An 18,046-nucleotide genomic window follows, 5' to 3' on the forward strand; every position below is an offset into this window, starting at 1 on the left:
ATTAGAAAGGTTGAGAACCGCTGATCTTTGGGGTGAGAGTCCCAAACCATGCTGTTTTGGTTGCATGGGCTACCCAGGCTATAAGCTCATATCAGCCAGGACAGGCTCAAATATGGTCTCTGAGACCAAATGTGTCTAATTCCTTTGCCAAGAAAACATTAGGGAATGCTGAACTAGCCTGGCTGCTCACTGAACTAGCTGAGTGTTAGCTGTAGTTCACAATCAAGATCCCAGTTAGAGGAAGACATGATGGGCCTGGAGCGAGTGAAGGGCCCTTATCACTCATTTCAATTCTTTGTAATTAATTTCTAGAATGCCCCAAGGTGAGAGCTTTTCATTAGAGTGCCCTCTTCATTTGGGTTCCTACAGGCTAGGACATCTCTGTGCTTCTTTGAAGCATAGAGAGGAACCATTTACAAAGAGCTCTCTGATTCCTCATCCTGGACCACTGCAAACATCCACCGCTGAGCACTCTTTTTTTGTTGTTTAAACAAAGTATACTTTAATTAGTCACCTGCATGCTCACTGGTCTGTATTTATTGGCTCATGGCTTTGACTTAATTGGTTTGCTCGCTGAATCCATCCAAATAGAGGTACAGTCACAGAAGGGCTCTATCGTTTTATGGTTTTATCAATAGAGGTATGGTCACAGAAGGGCTCTATCATTTTATGGTTTTATCATTTTGAAGCCAGATAAAACAGAGGTACTGAGAGACCGTCAGCTGGTGTAACATAAAGCTCATTATTAAGGGCAAAACCCCGTGTTTATGTGATATCACAAAAGCAGCTACATTTAAATTGGCCAACAGAGGCCCAGGAAATCCAAATGCATGACCCTGGTAGGAGCAGTTGTCCATCTGAGCCTCCTCGCTTTTCCATACCTCACACTGCATTATTGTTCTTCTGCACTAAAGTGCCATAATCCGTGAATGAAGAAAAACAAAAGCCAATGGAAGAGAAAACCAACGGCTGGCACTCTCAACAGGAACATGAGTTGCGGCTCCGGGCGTATCTCTTAGGTGCTTATTCCACAAGGGACACACAAAATGCAAGGAGGCGTCCAGGGACTCTGCATGAAAGCTTGGTGTTGGCAGTCTGGAGGGGTGATAAGGAGGGCTGAGTTTCTGGGATCCATCTGTCAGATGCCAGGCTTCTCATCCCCATCTCTGTCTCTGTCAGGAGGCACATACCCACTTCACTGGGGATAGTTGATCAACAGAAGGAAGACCTTGAAAGATTCCTGGTAGAATTCTTGTACAAGAGAATTCTAAGCCAATCTGGGCAGGCCCTGTCATGCTAAAGATACCAGCAACACCTACCCTTCAGAGAGCATTTCCTGGGTGACAGACACTATGCTATACTCTACAGCACTTAATATTACACACACACATACACAGTCGTTAAATCTCATTGTCCTGCTTTCTTTTTTTCCCAGCACTAACCATTGTCTAATGATCTTACTTAAGTAAGATTATTACTTTATTTTCTTACTGTCTGCCTCCCCAACTAGAATATAAGCTCTGTGAGAACGGGTGCCTTGTCTTTTTTATTCCTTGATGTATCCTCAGCTCTTAGAACATTAATCAACACATAGTAAGTCTCCAATTATGCACTGATGAATAAATGATGTAATCTGACAACAATTCTGTCAGAGGAACAGTAAAACTGTGAATTGCGACTAACTTGGTTTACAAGTGTTCCTGAAGATGAGCAAACATTTCTAATACATTTTAACATGGTAAATGGGCGATGTCTTGCAATACAAATAGTTTGTTTCTTGAACAAATTATGCTTGTAAATCAGGGTATTACTGTATTATTATTCCCAGTTTATAGATGAGGACACTGAGGCCTGAAAAGAAAATTGACATTCCCAAGGCCACGTTGACAGTAACTGGCAGAGCTGGAATATAAACCTGGATCTAAAAATTTCCAGAGATGGACCTATTGGACTATATAAGTAAGTCCTCACTTCATGTTGTCAATAGGTTCTTGGAAACTGTGACTTTAAGTCAAACAACTATAATGAAGCCAATTTTACCACAGGCTAACTGACATAAACAATAGTTAAGTTGCTATGGCCGATGTCTGGTCACAAAAACATCACCAAACTTCTAAATGAAGACCCAAACACTTATAATATTAAGTACTGAAATAAATGTGTTATAAATCCAGTTAAGAAAAATTATTAAAAACAAGTAAGATAATTATTTTCCAACCATCTCATTCCAGTTCAAGGTTGCAGTGGCTAGAGTTTTTATCCTGCCTGCTCAGGGCGCCAGGCCAGACTCACCTTGGACAGGACGCCCTTCCATGGCAGGGCCACTCACACACACCCTCACAGTCACTCAGACTGGGACAGTGCAGACACACCAGTGCACCTCACGTTCGTATCTTTGGGATGTGGGAGGAAACCAGAGGACCCGAGAAAACCCATGCAGACATGAAGAGAACGTGCAAACTCCACACAGACACTCGCCCCCGCTGAGAATCGATTTTTTTTCTTTCTCATCCACACTATAATGAAATCACATGGAATGAAATGACGTTATTTGAGGACCTGCTCCACGATACCACTTGGCAGTGGCAGACTGGAGTTGGGTCTGTCTGGAGTGCCAGTCTTTTCAACTCCAAATTCACGAACTTCGCTTGGGTAGCCTGATACTTGTCAGGGCACCAGTGTTTACATCATGGAAATCAGCAAAGCGCTACTAGCCCGGCTTCCTCTTTCGGAGACCCTGCTGGTCCACCAGCTCCCCTCTGGGTATTTATGGTTCACATGGGCTCTGCCAGTGTTGTTGATTGGCTCTTCCTAATCTATACATGCTCAGAGACCTGCTTCCTCCTGGTCCCCCTGCCCTGAATCCACTCTTTTCTTAACGTCCAGACGAGGAAGCAGGCAGACCTCTTGGGCAGGAAAGGGCGTTCCTGTTCTCTCAATGGGCTGCTTTTCAGATTTGAGGCCCAGCACTGTCTGGGTCTTCCCATATAATTAATTGATCCTCATTCCTCATCGACTGACACACTGAGAGAGCTGGGCAATTCGGCACCTGTGAAAAGCTTTTCCCAGGGTGATCTGTGGAGGTGCGCTCCTATCCCCACAGGCCTCCTCATTCCTGTTAACCTTTCAGAACTATAATTATCAAGGCAGGGGAGGGTGTCCAGTAGGGTTTTCTTTTTACATCTCTTCTCTGGTTTGGATTGGGGGTTTGTCCACTGGGGAGCCCCGAGAAATTCTTGGGCATTGTTCAGAGAGATGGCAGGTGGTATCTGATCACAGGACCCCATGCGGTTACACAAACCAGCCCCCTACCCCATGTGAGTGCTAAGCTGTTTGTAAGCCAGGGTGGCAACAAAGCTTTCAAGAGGCTGTTCGAAAATGCTTTATGGCACGTAGGGTTACAAGGCTCTAGCTGAACAAATGGAAAAATTAGTCTACCTTAAAATATCCAAGGCAAGTAATTTCCTATCACCTTGTTTCTTAAATGTACTTAACATCTAGAAGCTGGGCTTCCCAAATATAGATAAGGGTCATCAGTTAAAATGGCAACTCGGAGATAAAAATCTTCCACTTTAATGGCTGCTCGTAAAATGATGCCATCAGCCCCCCTGCTTGGAAAAGGAGAGATCAGCATTCATTTACTCTTCTTTAAGAAACAGGCTTCAGCTAGCCAATGTGCAGGACCTTACCACGTGTCCACCAAGGCTCAGCATTGGACCCACTGCTCTCTCCACGGGGCCTTCCAAGGTCTCACACCTTGAGCTTGGCTTTGGTTTGATTTTTTTTCTCTAATGGAAATGGTTTGCCTTTGTAGCTCCTGTCTCCAAATTTCTAAACTACTCCTCACACCACGAAGAGAGTTACTTATGACAACCAGAGTGGTGGTCAGTCCACTTATTTCCTTGTATTCTTTTTCCTTTTTTTGTTTTTGAATCAGTTGGCTTTTCGTTTTATTCCCTTTATTCATGCATTTTATTCATTCATTCACTCATTCATTTATTCCATTCCAGTCTTTCCATAGAGATTTATCAAATAATGTCTACATATCAGGAGCTAAGAATGCTAATTTCTAGGGATACGGTAGTATACCAGTCAGGAATCCAGCCTGCAAAGAGATTACCTTTGGTGGGGGGAACACACAAATGCAAGCAGACGGGAGAGGTCAGGGCACTGCGGGCATGCACACAACCTGCCCCTAAGAGCTGGAGAAGGCTACATTTGACCTATGACCTGAAAGATGAGCAGGCGTTTGTGCAGGGCAAGCACAGGGGAAGAGTGTTCCAGACGGAGCAAACAGTAGGTTCAAAGGCCCTGAGGCACAAGGCGGTAGCGCACAGCAAAGGGGCTGAAGTTAGTGGTGCAGGGCCCAAGTATGAGGGCACTAGTGGTTAGAGATATGGTTGGAGAAATCAGTAGGGGCTGAATAATGGAAGGCCTAGCCCACCATGGCAACAAGGTGGGACTGGGTTCAGAGGGCCACAGAAAGGCTGGAGCAGAGTGACATGATGAAAAAAAAAAGAAGGGTTAACTCATTCTCTGCCGCACAGTCACAGCACCTTTGAACAGAGGCCTCTGAGCTTCTCAAGATGTCTGGTGTCATTATCAAATGAGTAATCTGGCCTTAATGCTGATTGAGGGTGGGGGAGGTGGGAAGATGACCGTGACTCACAGGAGGGCTGAAAATAAACCAACCCTAGAACTTCAGATGCAAATGAGAATAAATGAAATCTCGGGCTCACTGTAGTTGGCTTTTTTTTGAGGGGGAGAGGCTGGACACTGAGATATGAGGCCTGCTGAACATTATAACACCTTCTCTGCACCTTTTGGCAGGCGAATGACTTCACGGGCCATGAATATGAGTCACTAAATTCTAAACCTTGGGTGAGAAAACAAAGTTTGATAAATGTGTCTAGCCATTGGAATAAAGACCCAGAGCATAAGCAAATCATGAAGTTCAGACTGTGCCAATGCAAAAGAAGCCCTGGCCAGGGGCTTGTGTTACACACACATTCATGCACACACACATGCAAACCACACACACACACAAACATGCACACACACACACAAACATGCACACACACACGCACACACACATACAAACATGTCCACACTCAAACATGCACACACATGAAACATACAAACATGCACACACATTCATGCACACACACATGCAACATGCAAACACAAACATGCACACATATGCAAACACACACACAAACAGGCACACATATGCAAACATGCACACACACACACTTTCATGCAAATACACACCACACAAACACACACACATTCATGCACACACACATGCAAACACACACACAAACATGCACACACATTCATGCACACACACATGCAAACACACACACACATCCTCCCTTTCTTTCCTTGAAATATCAGTTGCAAACGTTAATCCCTAAAATATCTCATGCTTAGAAGGTCATACAACAGAAAGTGACCGAAAGATGAGGCAGAGGTGGATTTAGGAAAGTTGGAGGTAAGGGGTAGCTTAGACAGGAAAAAGAAAATAAAAGAGAAGAAAATAAATCAGTCAAGAACCATGAATCCAAAAATCACATTTCAAAATGTTTCAGTATTTTGTGAGTTTATAATGTCTCTAAAATTCCTGTCATATTTTTATGGATTTAATAGAAACTACTGCACACACTTCGCTAGATTCTCTAGGAATCCTTGCCCTGCTGTTATCACTTGAGGAAGTGACTAAGGAGGTCTGGCTTTTTATTGACCAAACACTTAGGTGACAGAGCTTAAATCCTTTTTATGATGCACAAAACCACACCAGAGGCCTGATTAGCTTGTCCTGTGTTAATCAAAACTTTTTTTAGGCATTCTCTCTCACCTCCTATTTCATGGCCGGAAATAGTACAGCCTAATTTTTCAAATATATGTTAAATCCAACAGGCTTAAAAAAAATTTTTAAAGCAGATTAAGTGGAGAAGAGGCTATGTAAGGAAGACTTCCCAAAGATGGAGTGGCTCAAGCCAGTAGTACACAGAAAATCCTCTCTGATCTTTTGTTATGGAAGAGTTCTTGAGTAACCAAACACTTCCAGTGCATTATTTTTTTTTAAGATTTTTTAATTGGGGAATTGGGAACAGCGTTGGGGAATTGGGGAAGGGGAACAGACAAGTTGTTGTCTTTTTGTTCTTCAGTCTAGTTGTGGAGGACGTTCCTTCACTGGCCCATGTTGGTATTATCATTGCACTCTTCCGTGAGGCAGTCGCTTGCCTGCCATTGGACGGCCACCCATGGTGGCTGCCAGCTACTCACGGTAGCTCATGGCAGCCCACTGCAGCCTACGCCTGTCGTCAGTGACTCACGGCAGCCCAGCTCCAGGTTGAGCTGTTGTTCACCATCTTAGCTGTAGAGGGCGCAGCATTACTGGCCCTCATGTGGGATCAGAACCGGGGCCCTGCTGCTCAGAGCTGGAGTCCCACACCAATTCTTAACCAACGAGCCACTTGGCTGGCCCAGTGTGGATATCTTTCAAAATGGCACCTTCCAATAACCAATAACTCCCAGAAACTGTGACCATCACCACAATTTGCCAAGGAACTTAGTCATGTGTAAAGGACATGTCCTAGGAAAGCACCTCTTCCTCTCATGTATTATAGTTTTCTTGAGTTAAACTCCAATGGCCATCCCTGTTGAGAAAGCTGCCTCTGGCAAGGAGTTGAAAACAAATCTATCTTGGCAAAATGGGAAATTATTTGTGGAGACAGAATTAAACTTTGGTAGTTTTTCTTCCTTTTCACAATTGTACTTTTGTTCATAGCTTCAGCTGGGAGAGAGAGTGCATACATTTAGTTTGGAGTTTATGAGTTCATATTTTATAATTAACGTTGCCAACAGGGGAGTTTGATTAATACCAAGCAGTGGATTTTGAGCAATGTTCCATACAAATTGCCAAATTTAGCAATAAAATAAATTGGTTATGTGAACATAATTAGTAGGATGACTACTTAAAATTCAAAACCGAATGTGAATAATTCCAAATTGTCTGAGCCACAGATCCATTATTTGTATAGAAAGGGGAAAGTATAGCATTTGGGTTTTATTTTGCCCTCAACCATAATGTTATTCGCCACCAAGCTGAACATAATGAAACTTCTACAATGGGCTGCGACAATATATTAGAGGAACCCAGAAACACACACATACGAGCGCGCGTGCGCACACACACACACATACACACAAAGGTAATGTCATACAGATAAGAAATGCTCAACCATGAATTTTCATCACAAATGTAAAAATGTATAACAAATTTTTCAGCAAATGCTGCATTACATTTTTTTCTGATGTGTTCTACCATAAACCTCTAGTGCACAATTACTCAGCAGAGCTTTTTCCCTTTAAATAATTCACGGTACCTTATTGTCACCCTGGACTTCTCCAAGCCTTTGCTGAAGTTCTTTAATTTCTTCTCCCAGATGTTTATTTCGGTCCTGAGAATCTCTCAATAGTTGGGCAAGGTTAGCCTGGAAATATCAACACATTATGAAGTACAATCAGAAATGGAGGAGTGGATAAATGTGCGACTTTAGTAGGTTTATAGAAGCTGGCATCCAAGACCAGCTGAACAACACAAAGCACATTAGAGTAAACGCATATATGAATGCAGCAAGTGTGCAAATCACATCACTACAATTGCATGGAGGGGAATGAAGTTGGCCATGAACCACAATTTGGGGATAGTCTTTGTTTCCAAAATGGCTCACAGACAAGTAATGGAGGAGTCAGCCATATTCTACTTAAAAAAAAAAAAATTGAAGGGCAAGGAACATTGTTTTCTCTACAGGGTCTACCTCAAGCATCTAGTAGATATTCCAGAAATATTTTTTAAATGAGAGATAATATGCTGTGCCTGGATGTTATGGTCCCAGCTTGGGGAGGAATCTGGAATGTCAGAGCTCTTTACTAAAAATCTTGCAAGTGGACATAGATTTCAATTCTAAAATTTGGGCCAACAATATAGGAAAAGTTTCATTTCCTTGTTTAGTTTTTTAACTTCAAATGTATCTTGTTTAATGAGCTTCTCTTTACAACCTCCTAGCCTAGAATTTCATCACAAAAGGAAGCAGCCAGAGAAGAGATGTGTGACGTGCCAAAATTTCAGAAGTCAGGATCGGGAGGTAACGCAATATTCTCCTGGGCTAGTTTCCCCACCTACTGATTCCCCTGGTCTAGTTCCCATAATTCCAAACAGCTGGAATGATCACCTGTCAGTCCCATCTTCACGGCGTCATCCCTTCCTTAGATTTGCATCCTACTCAGACCCAGATGCCTCTGTCCTGTGTGGGTGCTTGTGCATCAACCAGCCTCCCCTCTAAATCACACTGCATCTCACACCATTGTGTCCCTTTTCCCAGAACACATGGGCACCTTTTATCATGCTCCTACCCTTTCTCCAGGTTTCCCAAACCTGGAATTGCTGACTCTCCCTAACTATGGACATGCTTTCATCTGCTCAAGCCTGTAACTTACCATGCCACTAACCTCCCACGGCTTCTCATTCTGAGGTACCATTTGTATTTTGCTAGCTGTAATTTGCTCTAATTCTCACCTTGCTTGTCGTGTTCTTATCTAACCTTAGCAAGAAGACCACAAGCTATGGAAAGGCAATGATTCTGTTCTCTACTTCCTCAGGTTGCTCCAGAAAGTGCTTGTGTTCCTGCAAATGTTTTACAGACTCGTGATGAATAAATAAATGAAGGGAGGAGGGAAGGAAACAAGCAAGCAATCAGAATATGGCTCGTGGAGAGGAATCACTCAGAAATCAACACACGGGGATTGTAAAGGTTATCTTGTAGTTTCCCTCCACGTTATGGCTGAAGAAAACCAGATCCAAAGACATTGGGACAGTAGAACAACCATAGTGGGTAAATCTCCAAAGACTTCAGTGCTAATACTTTGGGGAATACTAAATTATGTTAGGTACTAAAAAGAGAATAAAGATGAAAGAACATAAAGATGAAACCTGGGTTCACCTTTGACTCCTCACTGTGTCATCACATATATCCCATTTATCGGGGCATCCAGGGTCCCCACCCTCAACGTGCCCTCCCCCCCAGTTCAGCTTGCCCCCAAGCTCCCTGCTGCTCCCCATTTACACCAGGCATGATCCCAACTCAGCGCTGTTGCACTGTTCTCTCTCACTGGAATGCTCTCCCTCCAGAATACCTCTTGTCTCACATCCTCACCTTTTCCAGGCCTTTGTTCAAAGTTCATGGTCTCAAGGAGGCCCACCTGGATCACTTGATCTACTAGTGCAACCTGCCAGCGTCCACCCTGAATTCCCAAGCCTCTTCCCCTACACTACTTTTTTCCCATAGCACTTATCATCTTTTAACATACCATGTAGTTTACTTTGTGGTGTATTGCTTACTATTTATTTCCTGTCTCCCTCTCCCTACTAAAATAGGAGTTCCCTGAGGGCAAGGAACTTTCTTTTCTCTACTTGATCTACCTCAAGCACCTAAGAGATACTCTAGGAATATTTTTTTTTTTTAATGAGAGATACTATGCTGAGCCTGCAGGTTATGGTCTCAGCCTAGGGAGGGATCTGGAATAATAATAATTAACAACATTAAACCAGTGCCTGGCATGGAGTCTTACATTAAAAAACAAAACAAAACAATAACGAAAAACCCCACTCATCGCCAATGGCTGGATTTAAGCACCCTCTGATTTCTACTCACTTACTTGTGAACATTACTCAATAATGCTACCTAATTTTTCAATTCCATATCTGCAAAGCTCATATCTGGGAGTAGTGGTAACCCAATTTTCCCAGATTCCCATTCTCAGCAGATAAAAATTTGGTGAAGGATAAGGAAAATTAATTCCCATTTTACAGGTAGGAAAGCAAAGAAATAGGAGACTCTGTTACCAATGGACCATTTTTGGAAATTTCTCTTAATGGAATCATATAGACTAAGTTGGATCCCAGGTTCTGCCCCTTACTGGGCTGGGTGACCTTGGGTGAGTTTCTTAACCTCTTGAGTTTCCCCATCTGTAAAATGGAGTAAGCACACATACTTCCTGTGAGGATTTGATACTAAAATTGAATAACGAACACAGGACACCTACTGCGTGCTTTACCTACAGTAGGTGATGGTTAAAGGCTGGTTACCCCACCTTGATCGTGCCCCTTCACTTGCCCAATTCAACCACTTGGATACTGTTGGCTCCTTTGTGATCTTGTGTCTTCATTGTTACTTAGTCATCCATTCATTTGTACAACAGCTATTTATTGAGTGCCTATCATGTGCCAGGCACTGTTTTAGACTCCGGAGATGCAGCGGTGAGCAATGCAGGTAAAACCCCTTGCCCTTGTAAGCTTACATTTTAATAAATGACATTGAATTACTCAAATCATAGTGCAATAAAATTAATAATAACCTAGTAGTTGGGTGATCTGTGCTATGGAGAAAAACAAAGCAGGCCAAGGGAGTAGTATGCCAGGGGAAAGGACCACAGAAGGCCTCACTGGAAGACCACATCTAAACCAAGACTTGAAAAAGAAGAGAGAGTGAGTGTGAGCCTTGTGGCTATCCCGGGGGCAAGTTCTAGGTGGTGGAAAAGGCACCTGGCCGCCTTCTCTCTCCCCCATCACATGGCAAGACTTCCACTTTGGAGAGGAGGAGCAGGCTGATCCCAGAGACTGCAGTAGAGTGGAGAGATAATTCAATTCTTGTTTCTTTTCTTGGTTCCTCCCCTCCATCCCGTAGTTCTCTTTCCTTAGCAGAAAGTATCACAAGTGGGCAACCTTTGCTTTTCCTCCACGGAACTCCAGAACATTTCCCAGACATTAACTCGGCACGTATAATCCCTTCCCAGCAGATGGAGGGACAGACCCCCAGGCTAAGTGACTGGCCCAGAGGAGGACAGAAGGAGCAGCCCCGACCTCCCAGAGCCAGCGGCTGCCTGAACATGGCCAGGCACCTCAGCCCCAAGAGACACAGCAAAATTCACCTTCACAGGAACCTGCCTTTTCTTAAACGGCAGAAGAGATGCTCAGAAAAAAAATGCTTGCAACAGTAACAGTGAAAACTTAATAAAAGACACAAAAAAATCTGCCACATCCCGAACCTTCCGTTTTTGAATCAACAATGGCTCGAGCCCCTTAAGTGGGTGGGAAGACCCCGACATTTGCTCACCAATGTAACTGCAGTAACTAAACCAATACAACCCCATCGATCAGTGGTGAAAGACTGGTTCTCTACCACCATCCCGTCACAGACCAGTACTTTTGCAAAATATAATAAAAATCAATTATTAGGAAAATGAATTGAAGAAGACATCAAGACCTTAAGTATTTGTTAGATTCAACAGACATAACATCATGCTGTCTGACTGCTATCAAAGTTTCTGAACACTTACTCTCAATGTCTGCACTTAGCTTCTCCAGAAAGAGCAGCTTGCAGCCTGGCACTGGTCCTTGGGCCTCCCTTTGAACAACACGGAGCTCAGCGATGCTCTGCGGTATTTAGACATTAAAGCAGGGCAGGCACCCGATATATACCTCAGTTTCCAGTGATACACGAAGCGGAGGACAGGGCTGCTTTTGGAAACCGTGATTCAGAGACCCAGTGATGTGACTGTCAAACATTATTTACTCTGCAGCTTGGTTGAAAATAAATCTACCAAAACAAAGTCAGGCATTTCTACAGTAGCTGCAAAACAACAGTCAATCAGAATCACATCGCCTCCAAGTGAGTTCTCGGTAAATCTACACCAGCTTTAAAGCTGACCCCTAGGGTAGGCTGGGGTGGGGGAGGCGCCCCAGCTTTAAAGCAGGTGACTTGTAATTTTCTTTCACATTTCACAGGCTGGATTACTTGTCAACACACAATTCTTTTCTATTCAGTCCTTCCACCTCCTCAACTCCAAAACAATAACTTTGAAACTAGAAAATGACTATTCTGATATGGTACCTAATTCCTTGACATACACCTTAAAGAACAACAACAAAAAAAAAAAGGGAGAAGAAAAGTAGTGCATTTCAAAGCAACTCAGAATAGAGGAGGAAAGTTCACACAATTCTGTTGACCAAAAATAACACCCATGACTCACACGTATTCACTATAACAATCCATCAAGCCAACATGCGGGGCCTGCTTATAATTTATCAACTATGCAGAGCGTTTTGTCTCTGTGTTATTGAGAAAGACTCGGTGACCATCAGTTTAGAATAGCAGCACTAATGTAAAGAAAACGCCGGGGGAACGGTGGTGGGCCATCCAAGGCTGGGAAAGATTCAACAAAAACAAAACCTAGAGATTATTTCCTCTACATCTCTAGGGCACAGGGTAGCATAAATAGGAAAACATGAAAAGGCTTAAAAAGAAGCCTCTTTTCAATACTCAGATCTCGCCAGGGCCGACATTAAAGGTTGACATTTTCGCTCTGATTATAGAGGAATGCTGAATACAGTGGAATATATTTTAGAATCCATATATTTAAGTGACTCTTTTTGGCTAAAAGTTTATCTATTAAAATTGGGATGAGAAAGGGAGTGAAAAGAGATTTGATGAAAATATAGCTGGAGGACCCAAGGCTGAAAGTATTATTACAGCTCTCCATTCTGACACACCTTCCTTTGTCAAGGAACAACTCAATCCCCAATTACAACTGATGTCTGCAGGAGCATTTCGCCAAGGCCAAGCCCCTGCTGTGGGAATGGTAAGGCGCATGGAAATTCTGCACAGAGATGAAGACTACAAACCCTGACAGCTGTGAAGGCAGAGATCTGGGAATTGAGAGACCAGTGTGTATTGCGCCCCAGTGCACCCCTTTTTTGCAGAAACTCTGAGGCAGATTCCTCATGTGGGTAAAGGGAGCTGCTCTCCCACCTTTCTTCAAGTCCTACTGCACCCTAAACTCTAGCTCTTGCCTCTATCACTGTGTTTCAATTCCCTTAGAATGCCACAAAAATATGTCAGAGCCGTTTACATTCTAGATTCAATACATTTTTAAAAAACTTTTAAGAAGTGATGGGAGAGTCTTGAAAAATCATATATCGTATCTGGCAATGCCAATCACTGTTAAGAACTCCTATTTTCAATAATCAAGTAACCAACACTGGTTCACAAGGAAGGGATTTCAGGATACTGGTCGTCAGAGCCCTAAATCACGGAGACGGGGAGAAAAGGATCCATGATATACCACTTTTCCCCCTGATGGACGAAATGAAAAGATAGACATGGAGGGATAAGAATACGACACTCCAAAATATGCCACTGTGTCATAGGATTATTTTGAGCTGAAGGCAATTGAGAATCAACAGACACAGTGAGTTCTCTTTTTTCCCTTTTTTCTGTCTAAAAGCAGCGTATACATGTCTCTTTGTGACAGTGTCCCATCCTCTCTGGTACCAGGAAGAGGAAAGCAACTCTTATCATCCGATACGGAGAGTTGGTACTGTAAACAGCCCTAGCTAAAATAGCCCTTATCTTCCATCAGTTTCCTCATATATTTCCTAGTCGCTTTCCCATAATTTATCATCCCTTGAAACCCAAACCCTCTTCCTTTTGTTAAAAATAAAAGCCCCAGAGTATAACCACTTCTTTGAGCTTCACTTCTTTTCTGTGAATTCACGTGCAGGTAAAATACTCATAAAATTGTATGCCTTTTTTTTTCTTCTCCTGATCACCTGGCTTTTGTTAGTTAAACTTATTGAACTAAGAGGGTAGAGGATAAAAAAACAACAACAAAATAAAAGAATGTGATGAAAAGTTTAAGATTAACCTTCCAACCTGGCATGAGCCCAGACACTAGAAAGAAGAGTGAAAGGGTCAGGCCACCTGTTTTCACCTGAAGTCCTTACATAATTCAGACCAGTGACCAGGAGGGGAAAGGGGCAACATTTTAGGAACAATCCCTCAATCATCCCAAATCTTTGTAATTCATTAGATACCCATTTTTTTTCAGGTGGAAAAGTTACTCTACACCATGATGTAAAAATGATGTATTACCCATAACTTACTTCTTAATTTGCTGACACATCAAAACTGGAATTCAAACATGGAAGGGAAAAAAAAGACATAACGGAGAGCTGAGAGACAAGTAAAATGTCCTAGGCGCTTCCCCAAGAAGTGTAAGGAAAAAGGAGCGTGAGAGAAAAAGAGACCAGATTTAGAAAAGGTGGCTCTCCTACATGGCGTTAAAAAGTTTGATACCCTGGCCCCCTTAATCCCACACCTTCAATAGGGGAAAGTACTAGATTAGGCAAGAATATGTAAAAAACACACACAAAAAATGCATGATGAAACATCAAGTGTACTTGAGAGGTGTGATTGATAGCAAATTTAATTGCAATTTCTACTCCACTGCTTTGGTCTATGGCGACTCCTGTGTTAATAGTAATAGAGTGAAATTAGCTTTGCTGAGCAAGGGCCCCTATTCATAGCAACTGCCAAAGTGATGACCTCTGCTACAGCAACCGCTTTCTGATTTACAAAAAACAACCACCAGACAGCTTATTTCCTATATATATTTCGGCTGTGCAAGGAGCCCTCAGCAGCCTACTGCCACCTCATAATCTCAAACACACACACTTGCAAATGAATGCATTTTCAGCCCACAGGCAAACACTCTTCCATAGGTTTCGGGAGGGTGCTATTTAAATAAATGTTTGCTTAATCTTGGTCATTATGATTCTGCATCTGCCACTTAGTGGCTCCCTTAACAGCTCCCAAGTTCTTTAGATTCATTGAGCTTAAATTTCCTCACCTATAAATTGCTGGTGGTGGTGGTAGTGGGGGGTGCTGCTCTCACCTTCCTCACAAAATTGTTGCAAGGATTCAAAGGGCTTGTGTGGCATTAGTGCTTAGAAAGAAGTTACTGTTATGTTTTGGGAGATTTCCCACAGGCTGGACCCTGGATGTCTTCCCAGTTTCCCTGATGTGACAGTAAAACGGTACTGTTCAAAGTGTGATGAAAGAAACCTCTCAAAGCACTTGAGACATTTGAAAGAAGTTTTAGGTTCTGAGCACCAAATTGAGACACAGATGCAAAGTTACTCTAATTTGCAGTCACTGGGGACTACAATAAGATTGACCAAGAAGACTTATCTACTGAAGTAAAAGGCTCCCTCCCATCTCACAAAGGGCCACTCTATGCTCTGATTTCTCCAGGGTTGTCATCGTGGCGCATGTCACCGTCTGAATAAGCCATCACATTTTAAGGGAAGAAAGCAGAGGCTCCCTCCTGGACCAGGAGCAATGCCTCCTGTGATATGTCTGCTGGCAATTAAAACCGGAAAAGACAAAGAGGGGTCTGATTGTTTCCTCAAGAAGGAGATGGCATGGGGAAAATACGCCGCAGTGACCCCTCAGAAACCCCGCCTTATAAGAAGATGGACCCAGATCATTTAAATTCCCTTTTGTCTCCTTCAGAGGAACTTCTTGTTTAGCCAAAGAAAAATATTTAAAGGGTCGTTTGAGATTTCCTGGTAACCTCTGCTGCAAAGAAGTGCTCTGTGTACAGTTCTGCATGGAGTATCAAGAAGAAATTTTCATTTCCATATCCCACGAGAAGCTATTAGCGCAATCACTATTGTCATGATTTCTTCACAGCTTCTGTAACGGATGGTTTGCCATTGGAAATGGAGTTTTCTTTAAAAGGATTCTAAGTTCTAAAAGCCTCGACAACTATATTTCTAGAACTACAAATATGCAAGATCTAATCTGTCCTCTGAGAAGACGACAAAAACAACAACAACAACAACAACAACAACAAAAACAAACAAAAAACAAAGCAGGAAAAATTTATGGCCAGATATTAAGGAAAAATTCCCAACTCAGTTTCTGGTTCTCCATCACTCCTAAGCAGGTGGCTTTGAATAAAGCACTTAATCTTTGGCCTTGCAAAATATTGGGTTGTAGGAAAAGTCATGACACATTTTTGCAACGAAAAACATTTTTGCAATAGAAAAAATATGTCATGACTTTTCTGACAACCCATTAGGTTGGATTAAATATTGACTATGCTTCCTCTCCACTCAGACATTCTAAGAATTGAATATAGAACAAAACACCTGATCTCGAATAGTGTACAAGTTACGAGATCTGAATTCTAGTCCTGCTCTATTAACCTGCTGTGTGACTTCACAAAAGTCACAGGAAAAATTTCTAAAACAGCCCATCCATTTTCGCACTCCCCATGGAGCACTCACCAAGTACAAGAGAGTGAGCATTATAAGCATTATCACACTAAATCCTCATAAGAACTTTATGAATATGTCTCATTATTATGCTCATTTTGAAGAAAAGGACATTTATTCTCAGAAAGGTTACACAAGATCACCCAGCCAGCAGATGGAAGTGCTAAATTTGAATCCATGACGACCACGATGTGCCCTTGTGACTTCAAGAAAGACATAACTTGCCAGTGTGACCTCAGAAGATAGTTGGGAGATTGCATCCATCCATCCAGCCAGCCAGCCATGCACACATGTTCTCTGAAAAGCAAAGAGCACTACAAAGATGGAGAATGTGGTATTGTTTCTACTTATGCCTGAGAAGAGCCCTCAACACATTCAGAGCAGCAGCTCTAAATGCAGTCCAAAGAACCCTAAGGATCCATGAATGGGCTACAGAGAGTCTGTGAATCTATAAAATCGCATGCAAATTCTTATGGGTGAGTGCATGGACCATTTCTGGAGCAAAGAAAGGCCCATGGCTGTCATCAGATTCTCAAATATTTCTTTGATTCACAAGAGTGTAAGTAAGAACCACTGGTCCAGAGAAATGGAGCTGAAACAAGAAGAAAGTCCAACAAGAAGTGTATCTTAGTCAGCTCGAGCTACTGTAATAAAATACCATAAACTGAGGGGCTTATAAACAACAGACATTTCTCACAGTTCAGGAAATCCGAGACCAAGGTTTTAGTCAGGGGTTATTGAGGGAGGGCCCTCTTCCAGGTTGCAGACTTCCCATTGTGTCCTCACATGGCAGACAGCAGAGCAGAGAAAGCAAGCTCTCTAGTGACTCTTATGAGGGTAATACTCCCATTCATGAGAGCTCCACCCTCATGACTTCTAATCATAACGACCTCCCAGAGACCCCACCTCCTAACATCATCACATCGGGGCGGAGAGGGGTAGAGTTTCAACATATGAACTGGAGACAAGGAGGAGGTGGACACAAACCTTCAGTCTGTAACCGAGTAATCATAGCTATCTCTGTCTGAGTCAAGAGATGAACAGGGGAGGAGTCTAGTAAGAAAAGACCATAGAGATTCTTTCTTCTGCGTCAAGAAATGGAAGCTACAGATTCAAGGCCAATGGGCACAAGATGTTCTATTTGGCATCTTCTTCTTTTCTAATATATGGATCTTATGACCTTCATGTCCCATCTGTTAACCTGGCAGCTGGTTCTTGCTCCAGTGCCTTCTGCTTACGCAAAGTACACCAGGTCAGGGTGCACGCTTCTATCCCCTTCCTGTAAAATAATTGTGCCTTTTCGCTTCCAATATTAGCACATGTAGGCCAAAGCTGTCTGCTTCTAACTAAATGGAAAGTTTCATTGTAGTCAGCTTTAAAAAATGTAATGGGGCATTACAATGGAGCCGATCTATTGTGATCAAAAGATATGGTGAATGCTGCTGCCAAGTGCTACCCAATGGAAAGGCAGGGATCTGCAATACAGGAAGTGGTGGGCTGCACCTTACTAACAGTGTGTGATAAGTTTCAACTTGTTTGGTGCAGTCAGTCAGGTGTGAGCTACAGTTGACAGAAGGTGTGTTTTAAAGTGTGCTGTAAGTCATAGATCACTAACAACACATTAACATGAAATGGGCAAATCACGACAATGCTCCGTGTCACACATCGCTTCTGGTATATGGCAATTTCTGTCAAATAAAAACATTACGGTGTGTCCTCATCCACCTTATTCACCGGATTTGACACCGTGCGACTTCTGGCTCTTCCCCAAAGTCAAAATGATTCAGGACATCGAGGCAGCCACGACAGCACAACTAAAGACACTCATGAAAGAGGACTTCCAGAACTGCTTCAGAAAGT

The 18,046-nt window shown here is 42.7% G+C and overlaps 1 protein-coding gene across 5 annotated transcripts in view; it reads right to left on the bottom strand.

Annotated features, from left to right (window-relative positions):
- CCDC149 (coiled-coil domain containing 149) overlaps positions 1–18,046 on the bottom strand; it is a 95,231-nt gene that overhangs the window by 39,175 nt on the left and 38,010 nt on the right. For all 5 annotated transcript variants that reach the window (XM_019642397.1, XM_019642396.1, XM_019642395.1 and 2 more), the window contains one exon: positions 7,392–7,499. In XM_019642397.1, the coding sequence (XP_019497942.1) occupies positions 7,392–7,499 (108 nt within the window). The remainder of the gene's footprint in view (positions 1–7,391; positions 7,500–18,046) is intronic.

This window comes from Hipposideros armiger, unplaced genomic scaffold, assembly GCF_001890085.2.
Source record: "Hipposideros armiger isolate ML-2016 unplaced genomic scaffold, ASM189008v1 scaffold_68, whole genome shotgun sequence".
Taxonomy (NCBI): Eukaryota; Metazoa; Chordata; class Mammalia; order Chiroptera; family Hipposideridae; genus Hipposideros; species Hipposideros armiger.